This window comes from Patiria miniata, unplaced genomic scaffold (genome assembly GCF_015706575.1).
Source record: "Patiria miniata isolate m_02_andy unplaced genomic scaffold, ASM1570657v1 HiC_scaffold_3, whole genome shotgun sequence".
Taxonomy (NCBI): domain Eukaryota; kingdom Metazoa; phylum Echinodermata; class Asteroidea; order Valvatida; family Asterinidae; genus Patiria; species Patiria miniata.
In genome coordinates, this window is record NW_024037069.1 from 19803883 (window position 1) to 19824742 (window position 20860).

General features: G+C 39.0%; 1 protein-coding gene and 1 long non-coding RNA gene across 3 annotated transcripts in view; one reads left to right on the forward strand and one right to left on the reverse strand.

Annotated features, from left to right (window-relative positions):
- LOC119737350 (protein APCDD1-like) overlaps positions 1 to 4478 on the forward strand; it is a 43319-nt gene extending 38841 nt beyond the window's left edge. The window contains exon 4 of the mRNA XM_038211642.1: positions 3671 to 4478. Within this exon, the coding sequence (XP_038067570.1) occupies positions 3671 to 4408 (738 nt within the window). The 3' untranslated portion in view covers positions 4409 to 4478. The remainder of the gene's footprint in view (positions 1 to 3670) is intronic.
- LOC119737351 overlaps positions 1 to 20860 on the reverse strand; it is a 36388-nt gene that overhangs the window by 9795 nt on the left and 5733 nt on the right. For both annotated transcript variants that reach the window (XR_005272369.1, XR_005272368.1), the window contains 3 exons: positions 16178 to 16250; positions 13652 to 13809; positions 12168 to 12285 (listed from right to left, as the gene is read on the reverse strand). This is a non-coding gene — a long non-coding RNA (uncharacterized LOC119737351). The remainder of the gene's footprint in view (positions 1 to 12167; positions 12286 to 13651; positions 13810 to 16177; positions 16251 to 20860) is intronic.

Below are 20860 nucleotides of genomic sequence, written 5' to 3' on the forward strand. Positions count from 1 at the left end.
AGCCGAGCGGCCGTGGGTGTAATATACTGACACGTGTTTCAGACCAGGCTGCTGCTTTTTTCAAGCCAATTTTCACTGATCAAGTCCCGGAGAAAGCTTTAATTCATTTAGAGGCCCGAGGAACGGGACAAAATGCTTTTAGTGAACTCCTCATCCCAAAGAGAGTCAATTAAGACATCTTGAAATCTCGAAGAGTCAGTGCCAGACTCTGGATTTTTTCAATCGCCATGATTTAACCAACTTTGCACGTGTATCTACGTACCAGCATTATTTTAAGTGGAATATTATGTATGTGTGAGAAAAAAAAAACAGGAACTTGGACGACCAATCTAATTTGAGTATAAATTCTAAAAGAGGCTGAAGTCATTTTTCACTAGACACATTAATTTGCTCATCAATTTTATCAGGAAATATTTCTTGATCAGCAGCCCCTACAAATTGAGCCTGGATGAAAAGTACTGATATTATTCACGGTTTTTCATAATCGATAACCAAACTCTTATCAGCTCCCCCAATAATTTTTTTTTAATGTACAAAAATAAATTTCTTATTTTAATACATTTCTTATTTTCCATGGACTTTCATGTTGATTGTCCCGAAGCTGTTTTTCGTTTATCACGTATATTTGATAAGCAATATTTTCTGATTACCAGCTCCGTGAAATTTGGCCTAGATCATGATAAGTATTGAATTATTCATGGTGTTTTTACAATCAATAACCACCAAACTCTTACTGAAAGAAAAAAATGGACAAAAATAAAACTGTCCCAATTGTAATGCATTTCTGATCATTCAAGAGATTTTGTTGTCGGATTCTCCCTTTAAGAAGATGCTCGGAGCAGTGGGTGCTGCAGAATGATTTGCCTGATCGCTGATGTGGAGTTGCGGAAATGGGGGAAAAACTGGTTTATTGCACCCGGCGGAAAACGGGCCTCCGGGCCTGCATAGAGATTACGCATTACTCATATTAGCTGTACAAGCACTGCATGTGCTGCGACAACGCACGCATGATGAGCACATTGCATGCGTTCATCGGCACCCGTCACAGTGACGGTTCTTTGATTACTCTGTACAAACATGTAGGGACAAGGCTGCTCGTTATGTTTCAATCATCGCAGGGGAAAGTGATCCGCCGAGTGAATTTGAACCGAGGTCGAAGCATGATATAGTCGGCGGGACTCAAATATCCAGATGGATTACCATCAACGGAAAAGATTAAGCTATAGGCTTGGAAACGATATACCCGCAGATATCATAATTTGACGTATCGGGATATTTGACACATTTTAGGCTTAGGTCTGATTCTGAGATGTGAATCTTTGACTTTATTCTTTACCAATGAAGTGATGATAATATAAGCTATTTAGATTCAGATTTGTTCATAATGCCCAGTCAATTCTATATTTTGAAAAAGAGTTGAAAACAAGTATTTCAAAATGCATTCACATTAACTACATGTTTATGAAACTTTACGCTGTAGTTTTTTTTACGGGATATGTACAACATGTTATTCCAGAACACTAAATGTATACATTGTTTGATACAAGCAACCAAAGACAATGAGTTGTTAGGTTTAATGATACATGTACACTGTAAGGAGTTAGGCAGGTCCCTATTAAATGCATTGTGGTAAGGGTTCGTGTACACGTACATTCAGAATAAAATGTGTCTTTAGAAAGTGTGCGCCATACACGCTTGATGAACACACACATGCAGTGTGCCTAACACATGCAGCTCTCACAATTGCGCACAAAACGTCATCTTCTGTTCAGGTTGTTAGGTTTAATGATACATGTACATCATTCACAATAAAATCTGTCTTTAGAAAGTGTGCGCCATACGCGCTTGATGAACATGCACATGCCATACGCGCTTGATGAACATGCACATGCAGTGTGTCTAACACACGGAGCTCACAATTGCGCACAAAACACCATCTTCTGTTCACTCGCATACAGTCCATAATTCTCATCACGGTCCCCAACACACCCAGAGATTGGATTCTAATCAAGTGTGCAAGGGGAAACACAAAACCCCCGAATTTTGACAGCTGCCCAAACATAGACACCCCAAACCCGCTATCACATCGCCTCCCTTCCCTACCCCTCATCTGTAAAATAATCTTCTCACGTTATATATTTTTTTTTTCTGTGACCACAATTTCTTATTTGGACTCCAGTTCAGGCGTACGCAAATTCTGATTGAATCGGTCGGTGTGATATTTTTGTAAGCGTTAAGGCGTACTAATGACGGAAGGTAGGGACAAATTTGGATCGGCGTTCCACATGCAGGTGTGGGTAGAGCTTTCCACTCTGTGAGACAATTATAGGCTTGTGGGGGAAGCTTATGGCAAGTTCCTTTGAAAAGTTTCTCTTCAAGAAAACTCTGAATAGGACCACTGGCTTTCAAACTCGAAGAATAAATTTAGCATTTTTGAGTCAAATTTTACTATTTTTGGCTCCTTTTTACAAGTACCATCAAATCTTTTAGCCACTGAACAGGGGCGGGGGTTACCCCCCTGGTTTTTGAACCCCCCCTAGTTTTTTAAACTCAGCTGAAGAGAATCTAGGATTATCAACGAAGAGAAAAAAATTGAAACCTGAACTAATCTTACTATAAAAGCCTGAACTAAAGTAAACACAGCTATCAAACACTGGCTAATTCCAGACTGCACACTGGACAAGCAGCATAACAACTTTATAAAGAGGGGCTAATGCAGGTATAATTCCTCCAAATCAATTAGCGTTGCTCATGATTCGCGCATGAACTATCCCCTGGTCAATATTTTCATAACCGGATAGTCATATCAATTAATTATGAAGCCAGAAATTTGCGGTTGGTTTCTCTGCAGGTAGGCTGGGCAAATCGATGGACTTGCGCGCGGGCCGAAACTGCACAGGTGGCAGCGACATTGATTTTTTCTTTTTTTTGGTGGAAGCCGGTTTGTAGAAAATAAAACGCACAGTGGCACGTACACAGAAGGCCATGGATTGAGTTGTGTTGGTGTGAAAAGATCACCCCTCAAGGGTTGGCCAGCTCCATCTGATATTCAAACCTTAAAAATTTGAAAGATTTTACAGAGAAACATTTTACAAGTTTGGCCCTGACGCATAAATCTGTCCGATTCCTCTTCTATAACTGTACAAGGCTAGCCTATTTGGTCCAATTAATATCTCCTTGAAAAGAATTTCAGATTGTGGAATGTTGTTCTGAAGGCCTATACAATAATTCTGTTGAGGTGTGAAGTTGACAGAAAGTTAATGGAATGCTGATTTCAAAACTCTTACATACCTGTGGAAAAGTGAAGAAATACTTAACAAGTGACAACTGACCCCCTACTAAAGACAGGGCTTTCTTGTTTGTTTTTCCAGATTGCTGTCATACTTGGCTCTCAAGTGCTTATAAAAGAAAACAGGCTTTTGTAGGATTACAAGGTTATCAACATGATTATTTTTATCCACTTTCAGACAATATGATGAGCATCCGTGATCAACTGAAGTCCCAGAAATTGATGTTTTCAAATGTTCATGACAGATTCCTTGAAAACATTTTCTGTTCATGCTAATTTGACTCTATGGATGAACAGACACCAGAATTCCTTGTTTGCATTAATTAAAGAGCTTGTGTTGGAGTGCAGGAGAACTAAAGGATGCATTTTTTTTCCTTTCAGGCCAACTGTAGTTTCTGCCAGCTGATCCACAACACAGAAGAGTTCAATCCACCCCTGTTACCGGCCAGGACCGAGTACCAGGTGTCGCTGCGAAGCGAGTGGGTCAGCACACGCTGCGAGGTCCGCAAGATCCACTTCGTCATCCGTCACCTGGTCTTCCACAACAACTACACCTGGGAGGGGTATTTCTTCTATTTTCGCGACCCCATGTGTCAGCACCCCGTGTACAGCATCTACGTCAAGGGGGCGCATTCGGACGGCACTATGTCCGAAATCGTCACGGGTGGAACGGAGTTTGAGTTTGTGACTTCCCAGATGTGGGTCACGCCCAAGAATTCCGAGGAGGTGGTGAAGTTTAACAAGAACGACGACGACTGCGGTGCGGCTGGTTCCTGGAGGCTGAACCAACCACAGGAGGTGACGGGTACCGGTGGGTGCTCGGTGATCGGAATCACGCTCCCTCACACTGAGAGCGAACTCATGAGAATGGAGCAAGGCCGGGATGGGAAAGCGCTCCTCTTCAACAGAGAACGTCCCACAGACGGGGACCTTTCGCTGGAGAAACCAACGTCTTATCAGAGCCCTCTGAGACACTGTGCTGGGGTCAACCCCCTCATTGACATTACTGTGACGTACGAGAATAATGAGGAGAATAGTGGTACCAGACTCAGGACATGCTACGCTCTGCAGACATTAGTCTGGTGCTTGTGGATTTGCATTTACTTATTAAGACACTGATACTTGGCCCCACAGCCATTCATGGACTTGAGCTCTGTTTGTGCATATTTTTGGCTTCTAGCAAACATGCAACATACATGTATCCTGTAAAACGAGGACACTTAAAGTCCCTTTTACGTTATATAAGTTGGATGTGTATAGACATCGTGTGCCTAGATTAAGCGCGTATGGCCCAGAGTGTGCACAACCAATTTCCATCTGAATGTGAACAAGCCAAAAGCATCTTTGCAGGTTGACAATGACAACTGTAGGGTGACAATGACATTCATGTGTCTGTCATCTCTCTCCAGCATTCACCATTGAGGGAATCAGTGAGTGTCCTCACTCCTCCACATGAGTAGTCAATACATTGCCATCTAGGATTACTTCATTGAATCAGGACTGCAAATCATTCATTTATGAGATGTCAAATACTCTCACTTGAGTTGGCTCTCACGAGTGGGCCACAAAGCGCCCCCAGTCGTTGTCGCACAGAGCCAATCAACATAAAAACTTCTTTCTTTTACGTTTGATCATATATGTAGTATGATCTGTACAGCTTTTCACTTTTTACCAGCTTATGTACATATGTATGTACATATGGGTTAAATATTATGTTATGAATGCAAGAGTTATACAAAATGTAGTATCGACTCTCTTATTTGGAATGAAGTTCAAATTTTTGGATTGTTTATAAAATACATACATGTACATACATCTCCTTGACGCAAATTCCATCTTATACATTTTTCTGTTCTCAGCAAATGTTTGTGTTAATAAGCAGCTCCATCAACTTGTTGGTCCAAGGTTTAATGAACTACAAAATAAAAATCTTTCAAAGAGCTTTGCAATAGATAGGTGAAGAACTCTTTAAAAAAAAACACCACTATACAGAATGAAAGCTACTGACAATATTTATGGGGCTGAATGAAGGGATGACACAACTGAGTTCAACAAACTGCTGCATCCAGAAAGAACAAGTGAAGGAAAGAAAAAAGTGGCAGAGCAATTTCTCATAGGTAATTTGAAAGAGGACAGGCCATGGTTATGAATAGAGAGATTTATGAGGTACATTCAGCAGACCTTCACCACACACCTATAACAGTGACCTCAGTGCAAGGCTGTTGCAAATTGCTCTGGAGCAAGGGAGGCAATCAAAAAATTGGTCTCTCACACTACCCTGAGGCTTGTGAGGTAGGCAATCAACATCGACCTACATGTACAATCATCATGAAAAAGGGAACAGGTCTTGAAAAAAAAGATATAGTTGTGCTTTTTTTCAGGGTGCTATGGAGAGTCAGAGAATTTACGGCACAAACAAACGGCTCAGTAGTTTGAGAGATCTGGCTTTTGGTTGCTCCAAAGGCGAAATTGTATTGGACACTGAAAACTGTGTTTGTGTTTGAATCTGAGGGCCGTGAAACAGGAAAAAACACACATGCGATTGGAACTCATTACAAGCATGCTTTCTTTAAACATTGTCTGGATATAGGAGGCCGCACAAAGTTTATCCTGTGCAAACTGCCAGCTAAGTAATAGGCCTCGTTCAAATGACGTCATTTCCTACAGACCATCCACGTGCATCAGCAGTTTGAGCGTCAACTTGCATAACGCGCATCGGCTGCGTGGTAATTCGAACACATTTCGAGCAACTAGCGCGCGCGTGTTTGGAACATTTTCAACACTGCGCAATGCGTGCTTGATTGCGTAAAATACGCAGCTGCAGTTCTCCTACAGAGATGGCCGTCATTGAGCGAGCCTTAGTCATGTGACATCCCTTAAAGTTTTATGTACAAGACCCCCCCCCTCATGTGGGATGGGGTGGGGTGGGGGGTGGGGTGGGGGGGGGGGGGTTGTGAACAAAGACCTGGATCACTTTCTCGCAAGAGAGTGTCTGTAATGTATACAAATTAAGATTTAAGTTTTGGCCATGCATACTGAGTTTTTTTTGGAAAGGTGGGTGTGGATAGTTTCAGGTGAAGTTGTTCCTTTCCTGCCTCAGACATCTTGTGTCCAGGGTTTAGAATCCTACTCAGTGTATCAGAAGGGATTCCAACCGTGGTCTCAAGTTGAGTTTGTTAGCCTCTACAATGTAGTGGTTTTCTTCACAAAAAAATCCTGAATTAATGTTCCAAGGGTCCTTTGGATAATTGATAAACTAAACTTCACGTTCCAGGATAATTTGTAAAATGAACTTTACGTTTACAACCACCGGTGACTGTGAGAAATGGGCTTAAATAGATTTGGTGCACTCAGAAGTGCAATTTGTTTTCATCGGTTCCCCTCACATTGCGGTGATATCTATGCACTTGAATTAAAGGTTCACCAGTCAAAAATGGTGGCTGACTACCAGAAGTATAAGAAAAGTTTAAATTCACATGTATATTTTTCAAACAGAAATTTGATTCGAAAAGCAAATAATGTAGAAAAACCAAAAGAATGTGATTGATTTTTGCACAACTACGCGTATTTTAAATACATGGAAGCAAAAACAAATCAAAACACTAAATAATACCACTATATTCTTTTCTATTTTTATCCTTGGTAGGAATGTGTACATACATGTAAAAATTAACTACGCAATAACCACATTTCAAATTAGAAAACTCTTCCTGTATGGGTGGGTAGAGTCCAGAATTGTGAAATCGGTCTACATGTACTTTCATTAAAGAAGTCAATGTGTTAAAATTATCAAGCACACAATAAGAAATTTAAATCATTTTGGAGAATTACAACATGATGTTAGAAAGCAATCTCAAAATGCATTTTTTTTGGTGGAATACTAATACAGTAATTCTATGAAAAAAAGTTGTTCCATTAGCCAATCCCGTCAGTTGAGGGTGCCGCATGTTATGATAACATTGTTGCCCTTTTGTTAGTCCATATAATTGTGTGTAAAAGTACAAGAAATGTGTTGCACAAACATTTTATGGAACAGTTGACATTATGTACATGCATACCGGTACCTGTCAAGCACATAAACTGAGAGTAAAACCTAAGTCTGATGTGAAAGGAAACTATACAGAAGAAAATCAATTTCAAAATCAAAATCAAGGTTCTAAGTTAGTGAGGTTTATATTAAAAACAAATAAAATAGTAGTGATTCTTTGTTGTCCCTACCGTTTGTGTAGTAAGAAATCTATCAAACTGCTTTTTGCAATACAAACTATAATTGCATGAACGTGTTTTGTATAATGGAAGAAAGTTTGTACCTGAAGTGACACACCCTTTTTTGTATTTTAATTCTCAAATACTTCTGTGCTTACAAGGTACATTTTGGTTTTCTCCAAAAAAAAAAAATGTTTTGCATAATGGAAGAAATTGTGTATCCGAAGTGACACACCTTTTTGTGGATTAAAGCTATTTTCCTGGCTTAAATATTTCTATGCTCACAAGGTAAATTTTGGTTTTCTCAAAAAAAAAAAAACCACCAAAAATTATGTTATTATTAAATAATTTGTTTGTAATGTAAATATCATAATTTGTACATTTGAATAATGCTGAATGAGATGTTATTTGAGTTGATATCTACTATTGTGCTCCTTTGTACATTTGCTGTTTATAAAAAAAAAATTGGATATAATTTTCATTGTGTGAAATTCCCCGCTTATAAGTGATGGTTGAATTAAACTTTTATGGAATAAATTTCGGAAGTAGTGAACAGACAGTGTTGCTCTACTTTTGTGTTTCAAAACTGATTATTGGAATAGAGAAATTCAAAGGTAAAATCAAGTCAAACAATGCCAATACAGGGTGGTGCAAAAAGAAGGAAACCCACTTTTGACAGGAGTTTTAACCTACTTACTTAACTTTATTTGAACTTTTTTTTATAATGTAGTGAAGTATAGCTCTTCAACTCTTCTTTTGATGACAAAATCTTTTTAAAAATCTCAAGAATAGTGTTATTAATTTGAATATAAGTCACCAAAATCACTGTTGTCCACATGTAACTCTAGTGTAGTATTTTTTGTCTTCAAATCAAGCTCCGGAGCCCAGTCAAGCTGATGGAATATAACCGTCCGTAGACAAACAGGTTTGGCACATGAAATTTTTAAACTACCACATCTCAGAGACAAAATATGCATAATTGCAATCATTTGTTTTGGTCACTTATGTTAAAAGATCAATATTTCAATACCATTAAATTGAATTTTTGAAACATGTTCAGCAAGTAGTTGAAAACTGCTGTCAAAAGTGGGTTTCCTTAATTTTTTGCACTACCCTGTACTGGTAACTGGAAATCCTTACAAAATGACAAAAGTCAGTCAATTGGTTGGCAAAATCAACTTGGGATTAGTCAGTCATCATAAAAACTACAGGAGAAATGTGACAGTGATGTCCAAAACAACTGGGAGTCTCAAATTTCTTCCATATTTGCTCACCAAGTGACAAGTTATGACAACTTTTGGCAGCTGGGCCTTAAATTAAATTAGGAACAAGTTTACAAACACCATATGACCCCTCCTCCAGCGAGGTCAAGTCCCAAAACCCCTGGGCAACAGTAAAAAAAACTGAAGGTGAAATACAGCAGGTGTCACGGAGTCAATTCTCAAGAGAAAAAAGAAAAAAAAAAGTAAAGAAAAACAGGTGTCACAAGGAGCCCCATTCAAAATCTATTCACAAAAGTTTGGCTCATATGAAATCGCAGGAGAATTCTTGATTTGTCGGTTCTGGGGTTGGAAGTTTTCAAATCCATCATCTTTAGGAGAACTCAGCTTTCAGTGCCACAGGTTATAGAGAGTGGAATTTTGAGGAAAGAATGCTGACGGAACAGAACTTGAAATTCCTACTTTGCGTTGTGATTCATCATGGAGTCTCTGATGGTTTGCTGTGCACCCTGGGAAATGGAGCTATTCAACGTGATGTATCCAATCCCTCTCAGAGAGTGACATCAACGTGATGCACAGGAGAAGATGTCTATAAACAAGTGCCAGTGCACAATAAGCTCTGGCAAAAAATTGCAACACCGATGGCACATACAGAGTACCATACTTTTGGTCAATCATTTTCATTTCATCCTTCCGGATACCATCCAACCACTACACAAAATACCACATGACTATACCATTTCTGCACATATCTTGCCTCCGTTTAAAAAAATTTCATAAACAACTTTACAAATTGTTACAAACAACTTTTAGAGTGCATTTACTGATGAGGGCATTGCATTTGTTCAATGTTTGGTCAAATATTTTTGTCATTTTTAGGGACCGACAGACCGACCACTGAGTGACATGTAGAAGTTTCTGCCAGAGCTTAAAAAAACCACACCACTTCAAAAGTCTGCAAGCATTTTGATGAAATAATTTAGATCAACTAGAAATCAACAAGAAATCTGCTCTAAAGAGCAGTTGTTTCTACAATGACTCTTCACACAAATCAGTACCTGGACCTTTACAGCCAAAGAAACCTTCAGTTGCCTTCATGTAGGCTAGGTGAACTGCTATCCAGAAAATTGTACGTCTAACACGCGATGTATAAAAGTCATACTCTTGGACAGCCTACACTTGATAAAATACCGCCAAGTCACAAGGCCGGATGGGCCCCCCTCCCCCAAACGAACCCAATTTTGGGGGCGACCACACACCATAATTTTCAATGTTTGGTCAAATATTTTTGGTCAATTTTAGGGACCGACCGACCAACCAAAGAGTGACATGTAGAAGTTGCTGCCAGAGCTTAAAAAAACCACACCACTTCAAAAGTCTGCAAGCATGTTGATGAAATAATTTAGATCAACTAGAAATCAACAAGAAATCTGCTCTAAAGAGCAGTTGTTTCTACAATGACTCTTCACACAAATCCCAAAGAAACCTTCAGTTGCCTTCATGTAGGCTAGGTGAACTGCTATCCAGAAAATTGTACGTCTAACACGCGATGTATAAAAGTCATACTCTTGGACAGCCTACACTTGATAAAATACCGCCAAGTCACAAGGCCGGATGGGCCCCCCTCCCCCAAACGAACCCAATTTTGGGGGCGACCACACACCATAATTTTTTGATCCACTTTTTTGGGGACCAAATTTTTTTGGCCCCCCCCCAAAAAAATTGTGTACTGGATCTGCCCTTGCCAAGTCAAAGTCAATCTTCATCTAAATTAGAAGCACAGAATAACCACTGAAAAGGAAGCATACATTCTGAGCTATTTCTACAACTCAAAACTGCAAAATCTTAAAAAACCCAACATATCTATCAAAAGTACTGATGAAAAACAAAGCAACGAAATAGCAGAATTCCAATCTTCCAACTTTAAACTAACTGCAATCAGATTTGGCAGTTACTGAGGGCAACCTGAAGCATTACTTCTTAAGCTATCACAAAAATTCTGAAATTATCACAGAAAACTTAAATAATAAAACCACAGACTAGCAACTAAACTGTCTAACCACAAAAACGTCAGTAATCAGTTTTTAAGAAATCCGATAAGTACCAAATAATAGGATGCACTATATCCTATGCTGTCTCCACCCAAAGTTAATCAACGGGCCACAGAGAACCTTCAACGGTTTGCCGATTAATCCATCGAAGACGGAGTCCCTCTTTCCTCACCTCTACTCTCCCCAGCAAGCCAGGCAGGTTGGTGATTTCATAGACCTGGGACAGTCTACAGTCTATCAATGCTTGGGTTTGCTACCTCATCTGTGGATGGTGGAAGGGGGGGGGGCTGTGGACGGTGGAAGGGGGGGGGGGAGGTATAAGCTCTAGCTCTCTGGCTCCAGAGAGATTTGGAGGGTCTTGGGCCCGAAGTTCCGGGGTTACCGAATGTCACCGACTTGCAAGTGATGGAGATTTTCAGATGTTCCAAATTGAAATCATATTCACTATGATTTACTCACTAACAGATGATCTGTACATAATGTTCGATGCTCAAATTAATTCTTGGTATGATGATTCAGCAAGAACCAATAATGCTTGGGTACAAGGATTTGGACTACAGGTGTTTTTCTTGTGAAATGTGGTGAAGTGAAACAAAGTGTTACTCTAACAGTAAATCAAAACAGAAACAGAGTTTGCATTTTCAAAAACAATCAAAAAGCCTTTTAGAATCGGTTGGTTATGACAATTTGAACATGCTGGAGTCGTAAAGAGTTTCTTCACAAAAATACACCACAATAAAAATAATGGTCAATCAAATTAATGAAAAAGTAGTCAATATCAGAGGCATTTAAAAACTTTTAAACAATATATTTCAGAAAAAAAGACACCATGTAAACAGTGGAAAATTCCAGTTGGAGAAATAAAAACTGCAATGAATAGGCCTATTTAAAAAACAACAACTTTGGATGCAGAAAATTATGGAAGTTTCCAAGAAATTAGAAGGAGAAAGCCATCCCATTCCTCTAGCTAGTACTGTCATAAATCTTGAAACATGGAAAAACTAATTCGACAACTAACAGCAGATCTCAAAATGGATAAAATCCCAATATGGAATGTTGTGTATTAAAGTTTCCAGGAAATTAGAAGGAGAAAACAATCACAGTCATCTAACTAGTGCTTGTCGCAAATCTTGAAATGGGGAAAAAGAAATTAGACAACTGACAAAAGGGATGAATCCAAAGTTTACAACATGTATACATGCAATCATGCATAGATCACTGGTTTACGGCAACAGAAAAGCACTACAGTTGATGGGTCGCTCAGGAATTCATATCATGAGACCATCGTAAGGCCATCATCAGATGAGCAGTGCACCGACTTAAAGGGAGCGAGCTTTGAGACCCAGAAATCCAATCGTTGATCAAACTGTTTGAAAAAAAATCCAAAGTAAACAGGCTTACCGGGATATGCGTTTCTGCTCAGGGAAACATCACGCGGCCAGGAACGGATTATTCTCTCGTCGGTTTGTTCTTTGCACGCTTTGGTGGTGGGAAGGGAGTTCTGTGGCTGGGATTTAATCTGAAATTAAAAACCATGAAGGGGAACGAGAGTAAACACAGATGATTGGAAGAAATGGTGACAAAACTGAGTAATAATTTGATTGGCAATGGAAGCTCTGCATGTTGGTGAATTCTCCTGAAGGATGAGCATTTGCAAGGAATTGAAATTTCAAGGATTCATTTGAGTAAGATTTAAAGTAATGGTCTTGAATCTTTTCTCAGCCAACAGTTCAGAGCCAAAATACAGTCAGCATGGCGATTTCTGTATCATCTGTACTATTACATTCTGCACTATTATCATTGAATTTTGAGAGTCTACCTGGCAGGATGTGGACTGTTTTACACATACCTCAAGGCAAGGTTTCAATATAAACTCTCAGGCAGGTTACACCTCTATGTTCCGACACCCCTATGTTCCGACTGCACATATTCCTATTCCTAACCCTAACTCTAACCCTAACCGGGAGTAATACCTTGAATCTAGGTTGTCGGAACATAGGGGTGTCGGAACATAGAGCAGTCACCCTCAGGCATCACTGACTGGTTTACATTCTGCGTAACTGATCTAAAATTGTCCCCAGGTATTTGACCAACCAAGGGATCCTCAAATTTGTGGGAAACTCAAATGGTATCTCTTCATAGGGCAGGTTGAAAATATTAAACTGTGAAAGTTTTTGCTCTCTAAGTAAGTAAAGTCTGTCGCGAGCCAATGTGGCTCATCATATATCAGGCCGGTGTTTATCTCCGGTTTCAGTATCATTAAACGACTGAGAATAGTATTCCCCCTGGATGGGATGCTAGTCCATCGCAGGCTACTGACCCCAGCTAATGCCGGTACCCATTTATACTCCTGGGTGGAGAGGGGCAAGTGGGGGTGAAGTGGCTTGCCCAAGGACACAACATAGCAGCTGGATTTGAACCCCGGCCCCTCTGATCATGAGTCATGAACCCTAACCATTCGCTCTCTAAATTGATCACAAATAATATAAAGAGGTCACTAATAAATTGAGAATGACACGATCTTTAACTTTAAAAAGCTAAAGGCTAATTGTGCCAGAAATTTAAAAGCAAGTCAGTCAATTGAAAATACTTTTGGAGGTAATTCTGTTTAGTATTGCTTCAGAAAGTCAATGGCCTTTCCCTGTTCCCCATTCCACTGTATTGATTTGTGGCACTCTAGCATCCATCAGGTCATTACCCAATTGATTTCTGCTCTCGTCCGTCAAACAAACAATTTGCTCAATGACTCTATAACCCGTTATTAACAGAGAGATAATTATTACTTTACACCGAGCGCGAGAGAAAGAGAGGGGCTGGTCCGCCTTGTAACCCTTTCCCAATTTATTAACTCACATGGTCTCTGAAGGGTGGATCAATATGCTTACGTTTTCTCATCAGCTTGGCCGCAGCGGGTGATGCAAGGTGATGAAGATTATGATGGGGGCCAATGATGAATGAAATTTCCAAAGGATTTGTAACTAGAGTGTTTTTCTGGTGATGAACTGACCCTGTGGATGCAGTTGATCATGTGGTAATCATTTTTCTGGCGGGAGAGAAAAAAAAATATTTAGTCTGTTTCACTAGGACTTGAAAGAAGTTTGCAGATATGTGATGAGACTATCACTAAAAAGAAAGTTATTTCTGGGAAGAACCAGCAGTGTTAACTTTTAGGTCTTTCTATTTCCAAAAAGAAGAATGTAGATTACAGCATTTGAGGCAAATTGTTTGGTTATTGTTTCCTGTACATGCAAGTCTCTGAAAAATAGTACAAGAGATAGAACAGATGTTACTTAAAAAGTTTAATTTTTGGGTCATTTGTATCATGAGCTTGCTAAATTAGGGAAACTCTGTGGCAATTTTTTATTGATAAATTTGCAACATGAAACCAGTGCGATTCTTGCAGTTAAGAGAAGTAGGGCTAGGGTGTGGGTCATCATGTACTGAAAACCAAATTCTCCACTTTTGGTACCAGTACAACATGAAGACGGCAACTCATCAATGACGACAACACGAATGACGGTAACTCATCAATATTTTGCCACAGTAATTTTGTATGACAAAACACCAACCCGCTTCAATCCCAATCAACTATTTCTGTGTGGACTGCATGCATATTAATGAAATCATAAATTCACTTCATAACACAGGCCCTTAAAACCCTTTTTCCCCCATAAACCCTATGGTTAAACATAATAATGCTCTATCATTTCCCAAGAGCATGTCTATTTCACGCTATGATGTCATACCCAAACTGTTATCATTTCATACAAGATTCACATTTTGGCTCAGAACTAAAGCGAGACTGAGAAAAAAAAACTGATCAAAAGTCCTGCGCTCATTAATCGCCTCACGGATGTCATCAATGCACAACTCACTTGGGGCCAGTCTAACGTTCACGCTTGATTGACTTGGGTGAAGCTTTCAGAGGTGACAGCACTATTGAGTCAGGATTAGTCAACTACCTGGTACTCTGGTAGGTCCCTTCCCCTAATCAAGTAATGTGTGCTGATTGTGTGCCAGGCTGCCAGCATGTAATTTCACTGATTGGAATAGGGGACCTAGACTCAGCATTATAGGCAGGGTGACCGTTTTAGCCAATTTTCGGCTAACTTTGACAGAATTTTTGTAAAAAAATGAGTTTGACCGAAAATTTGACAGAATGGATTTTTTGGGCAGATTTCTGGCAGAATTCTGCAAAAATGGTAATTTGACAGAAAAACAGCAAATTTGAACAAAAAATAGTACTTTTGTTTAAAAAAGCTTCAATCCTTTCAACAAACCCTTGCATGATGGGACAGGTTGGCTGGTCTAGGTGCTGAGGTTAACTGGGAAATGGACTTCGTCATGGCCAAATCCGCGTTTTGCCCAAAATTTACGCGATAATTTCATAACATCTTTATGTAACTATAGATTGTTTATAATGTACTACCAATCTGCATGTGATTTTAAGTGTTTATAGTGTATTTCGAGTAATTCTGGGGAATTTGGCAGATTTTTGATAAATCTGACAGATTTTTTATGTGCATTTAGCAGAATTTGGCTCTGACCTTACGGTCAACGTGATTATAGGGCCAGACCATTTACTGTTGGAATTTGGAAAGAAATACATGTGCCGCAGGATCAATGAGTTGACAAGGCACTCTGTACACCGTGTTAATTGGCCGGTCGTAGATTTTGGATTATTCTACCCAGGTCAGTGCTTCCACTTTCCAAATTTGAATTTGCTTAGATTAAAATATTTTTTCCCCCTGAGATTTCCTCAGAATTTTTTTTTGGAATTTAAAAGTCACCATGGTAATGATAAAAAAATGAATATTTCTTACAGGTTTAGTTAACTCAGTTTTTCATAAAAAATATCTTCGAAGCTATTAAACTGCGCGCCATCATCATCTGCACACGTTGTGCAAGTGTGTGAGCTTCGGTTCTTTCGCGTCTGCTGGCCATGGCCATGGACACAGCCCTAAAGCCAGGCCACTGTTGTTCTGTAGAGGCCCCCAAAATGGCCTTAAGTATTCATTTTGACACAAATGTATGATCTTTTCCAATAATTTCTTTATATTTTTGAAAATTTCTTTGAATTGTACAATGTAATTCAGATTTTGAATTTCCTTAAAATTTCCTTAAATTTTTCATTTCCTCATAAATTTCCTTATTAGGATGTTAAAAATTTCCTTAAAATAAGGAAATGTCATTAAAAGTAGAAACACTGACCCAGGTAGAGTCTCTCAACCCTGGTCCAAACTAGGGCTGAATTTGACCGGTGTCCAGCACCGGACCTGTGTAAATCATATGCCTATTCTTGTAGCTAAAGGCCATGCCTGACATCTCAGAGTTCCAACTGGGTCGTCCAACCGAGAGATTTTAGATTTGAGGGCCGTTATAACATTCAATATGAGAACTAAGGAACTTACTAAACATGCTGGAACTATCAGAAATTGTTCACCAGACTTGCACCAAGGGGTCATGACCAGGAATGTGATGCACCTTGATGTAAATGAGAAAATAATGACCGAAAGTTATGGGTGTGAATTTCAGGGAAAGCTTTTTATGGAAGCAAAAAAGAGCCGAAGCATTACTTGACAAATGACAAAGAATGTATCACTTGATAAAAACGCCATCGATCATCATTGCAAACCCTCCCCGTGGAAATAAGTACGGCTGGTGTCATAGCAAAGGAACATTTCACCATCAATCAAAAACTTGACTGTGCAAAAAATACAAAACTAGCAGGAACATAAGATGTGAAAAAACTTGGAGCCAATAAACCACTCGTTATTTTAATGACAATGAAAGTGAGAAGTGTTTCCTTATGTGTATCACAGAGGAACAAGGACCTGCCCTCTTTGAGGGGGCTCTGTGCAAGAGGTCTGTTGCGGCAATCAGCAACCTTCCTCCCTTTGCAGCCAAATACTGGATCCGCCCCTAAAGAGGTCAAATCTGTTTTTACTTTGATGGGCACAACACATCACTACATTTTTTTAATCTTAAGAATACAACAATAAACAATGACTTTGGTACCGGGCCTCAGATTTTAGGCAAGACTTAAAACATTTCTCATCAAAGTTTCATATTTCTGCATCCAAGACAAAGCAGCTTCTCTTCAAGATTACTGAGGAACAACAACACATATGTGTTGAGCATTAAAGGATAAAATTTGACTCTCCACCCAAAACCACATCAGAACATATTTTGCTTGAAATCTACTGGGCACATGGCCATAAGTCTCGCCCCGGGGCGAGTACAGACTCCCGGATTTTTACTGATAATCCTCGTGAAATTAAGTGGCACAGCCCCGCGCCCCAGCTATGGAGTAATGTAGGCGTCTCTTGCCTGGCCCGGTCTCCCCGGAGAGTTGAGGAAAATATTAATCTTTTGGGGGTTAATGAGATTAAATCAATCTAGGCCAAATCATTTCACATGACTCAGATCTCAAAAAATAAAAAAAGAAGTCTAAACTGGTCTGGGCCAGGGGAGCAATCTAGCACTGTAAACATTATGAGGGGGTAAAACTCTAGAAATTACCTTTGGGAAAAATTCTTGGTCGTCTGGGGAAATGAACATTTTTGTAGCCATCATAAAAAAGGGGCCATTACAGAAATGAAAGTTTATGTAAGTGTGGAATAAACGAAATTCAATCGTGTTGTTTTTGGTTCAATGGGATTTGGGTGGAACTGATGGTCCAATCATAGAACAGGGACCGTGATATGTTTTTTTTTAGGTTTCAAAAGCAGAGGACATTTCCTCTACAATAAGACTGTGTGGTATGCAACTTGATATGCTTTTTGAACAAACAAACAAAAAGACGCAGGACGTTTTTATTTTGTTGAAGCGTGGTCCCTTGGTATCATCTTTCACTTTATGACATTAATACAGAATTTTATAAATTGATTTTTATTTTTTTTTAGTAACAAATGGACTACACAGAATTAAAATAAAATTTACTTAGCGAGCTGTAAATCAGACACAAAAGTGAGAATTACAATGAATGTACATGCAGGCTAGATATAGCTCCTCACGCTGTAAGACTTAATAACCTGTTGAAGAAAGATTACATGTTTGAAAAAAAATAAGATCTGGGCATGTGCTGTTAAGCTTACGACTTTAGTAAAAGATTTTTTTCATTTAGGGACCAAGTGCTGTAGGCAGATACTACCACCTGATTTTTAGTGAAAGAACTAAAGCCTCGAGCAATTTAAGCCCTTTAAACAGGTGCATTCAAAAATGGCAAAACCAACTGGTGTGTTTCTTGAATTTCAATGAACCCCCCCCCCCCAAAAAAAGAATTTCTCACAAGAAACCAAATTACAGAAAAAAAGTCTCCGTCAGTCCTTAAGAAACTTTGATTTCTATTTACCCCAACACAAGAATTCAGCAACCATGAAATAATTTCAACTGATAACATCTTCAGACCAACCCAGGAAAAGATTTACTTTTATCAAAATATGATCTAAAGGCACTAAACCAGCATTTGATTGACAAAATAGAGATATAAATCAACTTGGGAAAAAGCACCAGAAATCTTTTTTGTCACTTCCCAGCAGGTGCTCTTGAAAATCTAGGGCTTGTGGTTTGGGTGACCTACTTTTGACAAATATTTTTGGCAAAATGTAGAATATATTAAAATGCTCACTTCTGAACTGACCAAATTGTAAAGGAAAACCTTAGACCTACTTTGTGCATTAAATTTCATCCGCAAAAATGTTGCCTTTTCTCCAGTCAATGGTGGAATCGAGACGATGTGACAACAAGTTACTGAATGCTATATTCAGACCGCCAGCCATTCACGCATTTAGGGTGTGATGTAATCGTAAACAACTACATCAGCGATCTTCTCAAAAGTTCTCGAGGTGTCCGCGCGTCCATAAACAAGATTAAACTAAATCATCATTTTTGGCCCAAAAATCCAACTTCACGAAATTAAATTAAATGTTCACAGAAGGTGGGTAGAGGCCAGAAATGAATCCCCTAGATATTTCAGCTCACTACGGTCAGTATCCCTGGAGAAAACAAACATTTCAGCTTTTACCCAAATGTCCCAAATTTTAAAAGTTTTCCATATCCGCAGTCATCAAAAATACTCATTTTTGGCCAAAAAATCCAACTTCACAAAATTCAGTCAAATGTTCACACAAGGAAGGTAGAGGCCAGAAATGAATCCCCTAGAGATTTCAGCTCACTACGGTCCGCATCCAGGGAGAAAACAAACACTTCAGTTTTTTTACCCAAATGTCCCAAATTTTAAAAGATTTCTATATCCGCTGTCATTAAAAAGGCTCATTTTTGGCCCAAAAATCCAACTTCACGAAATTAAGTCAAATGTTAACACAAGGTGGGTAGAGGCCAGAAATAAATCCCCGAGAGATTTCAGCTCAATATGGTCAGCATCCAGGGAGAAAACAAACATTTCAGTTTTATACGCAAATGTCCCACATTTTTTTATTTTTTCATATCCGCGGTCATCAAAAATACTCATTTTTGGCCCAAAAATCAAACTTCACGAAATTAAGTCAAATGTTAACACAAGGTGGGTAAGAGGCCAGAAATGAATTCCCTAGAGATTTCAGCTCACCAAAGTCAGGATCCAGGGAGAAAACAAACATTTCAGCTTTTTACCCAAATGTCCCCAATTTCAAAAGATTTCCATATCCGCGGTCATAAAAAATACTCATTTTTGGCCCAAAATGCGACTTCACGAAATAAAGTCAAATGTTCACACAAGGTGGGTTGAGGCCAGAAACGAATCCCCTAGAAAGTTCAGCTCACTACGGTCAGTATTCAGGGAGAAAACAAACACTTCATTTTTTGACCCAAATGTCCCAAATTTTAAAAGTTTTCCATATCCGCGGTCATCAAAAATACTCATTTTTGTCCCAAAAATCCAACTCACAAAATTAAATCAAATGTTCAAACAATGTCGGTAGAGGACAGAAATGAATCCCCTAGAGATTTCAGCTCACCAAAGTCAGGATCCAGGGAGAAAACAAACATTTCAGTTTTTTACCAAAATGTCCCCAATTTTAAAAGTTTTCCATATCCGCGGTCATCAAAAATACTCATTTTTGGCCCAAAATCGAACTTCACGAAATTAAGTCAAATGTTCACACAAGGTGGGTAGAGGCCAGAAATGAATCCCCTAGAGATTTCAGCTCATTACAGTCAGCATCCAGGGAGACAACAAACATTTCAGTTTTTTACCCAAATGTCCCCAATAAAAATTCTTTTCCATATCCGCGGTCATTAAAAATACTAATTTAATTAATTATTTGTACTTTTAGATATACAGGCTCAACATTTGACTTAAGCAGAGTTTTGAGTTAAGCAGGGTTGAAAATATCATTGTTACATTACTGAAGGAAATTAATTTTTTTGTTTGACTTAACAACTGTTTACTTCCATAACTGGTTTTATTCATTTGTTATACATTTTGGCAAGTGAAAAAGATCTTTATTTCAAAGCCAATTTTTGCTGCTTGATACCGCCTAGAACACCCCCCCCCCCACACGGAACAGTACAGGATACAAGATGGCCGCCACACCTGTCATATTGATGTACTAGCTTCAGGCCTTACCCTATTTATTAGCATTCTGGTACCTATTCACCATTCAGACACAGAAGTAAAAACTATTAGTTCTTCCATTGGGGATTTGGCGGCTGTTCCAAGACATTCAGGGGTATCACAACAGTTTATTCTCAAGACTCCCTGGAGAAGACCTCATTTTCTTCAGGAGCTGCCCGACTTCACTGGCCTACCATCAATCACCCTTGGACTTGAGAAACTTGGAAAACTGTTTGGGATTGTTGGAGTCACTTTGAAATGTGGGTGACACCGTGGGAAAAGTTGTGTATCTGGGAATGAAGCTGTTTGGGAAATAAGCACAACTGTATACATTGTCTATAGTTATTCCTATTAGTCCAAATAAAGAAAAACCCTGACTTTCAACTACAGAAAAACAGATATACTGCCCCATTCCAGCTAATACAATTCAAGACTGTGCTTGGGTAAGCTTTATAGAAAAGTTGACATTCAACTTAGCTTACTGAATAATGGAGTTCTAATGGATATCTTTTTTTACTTTATTTAAAAAAGAACTTTG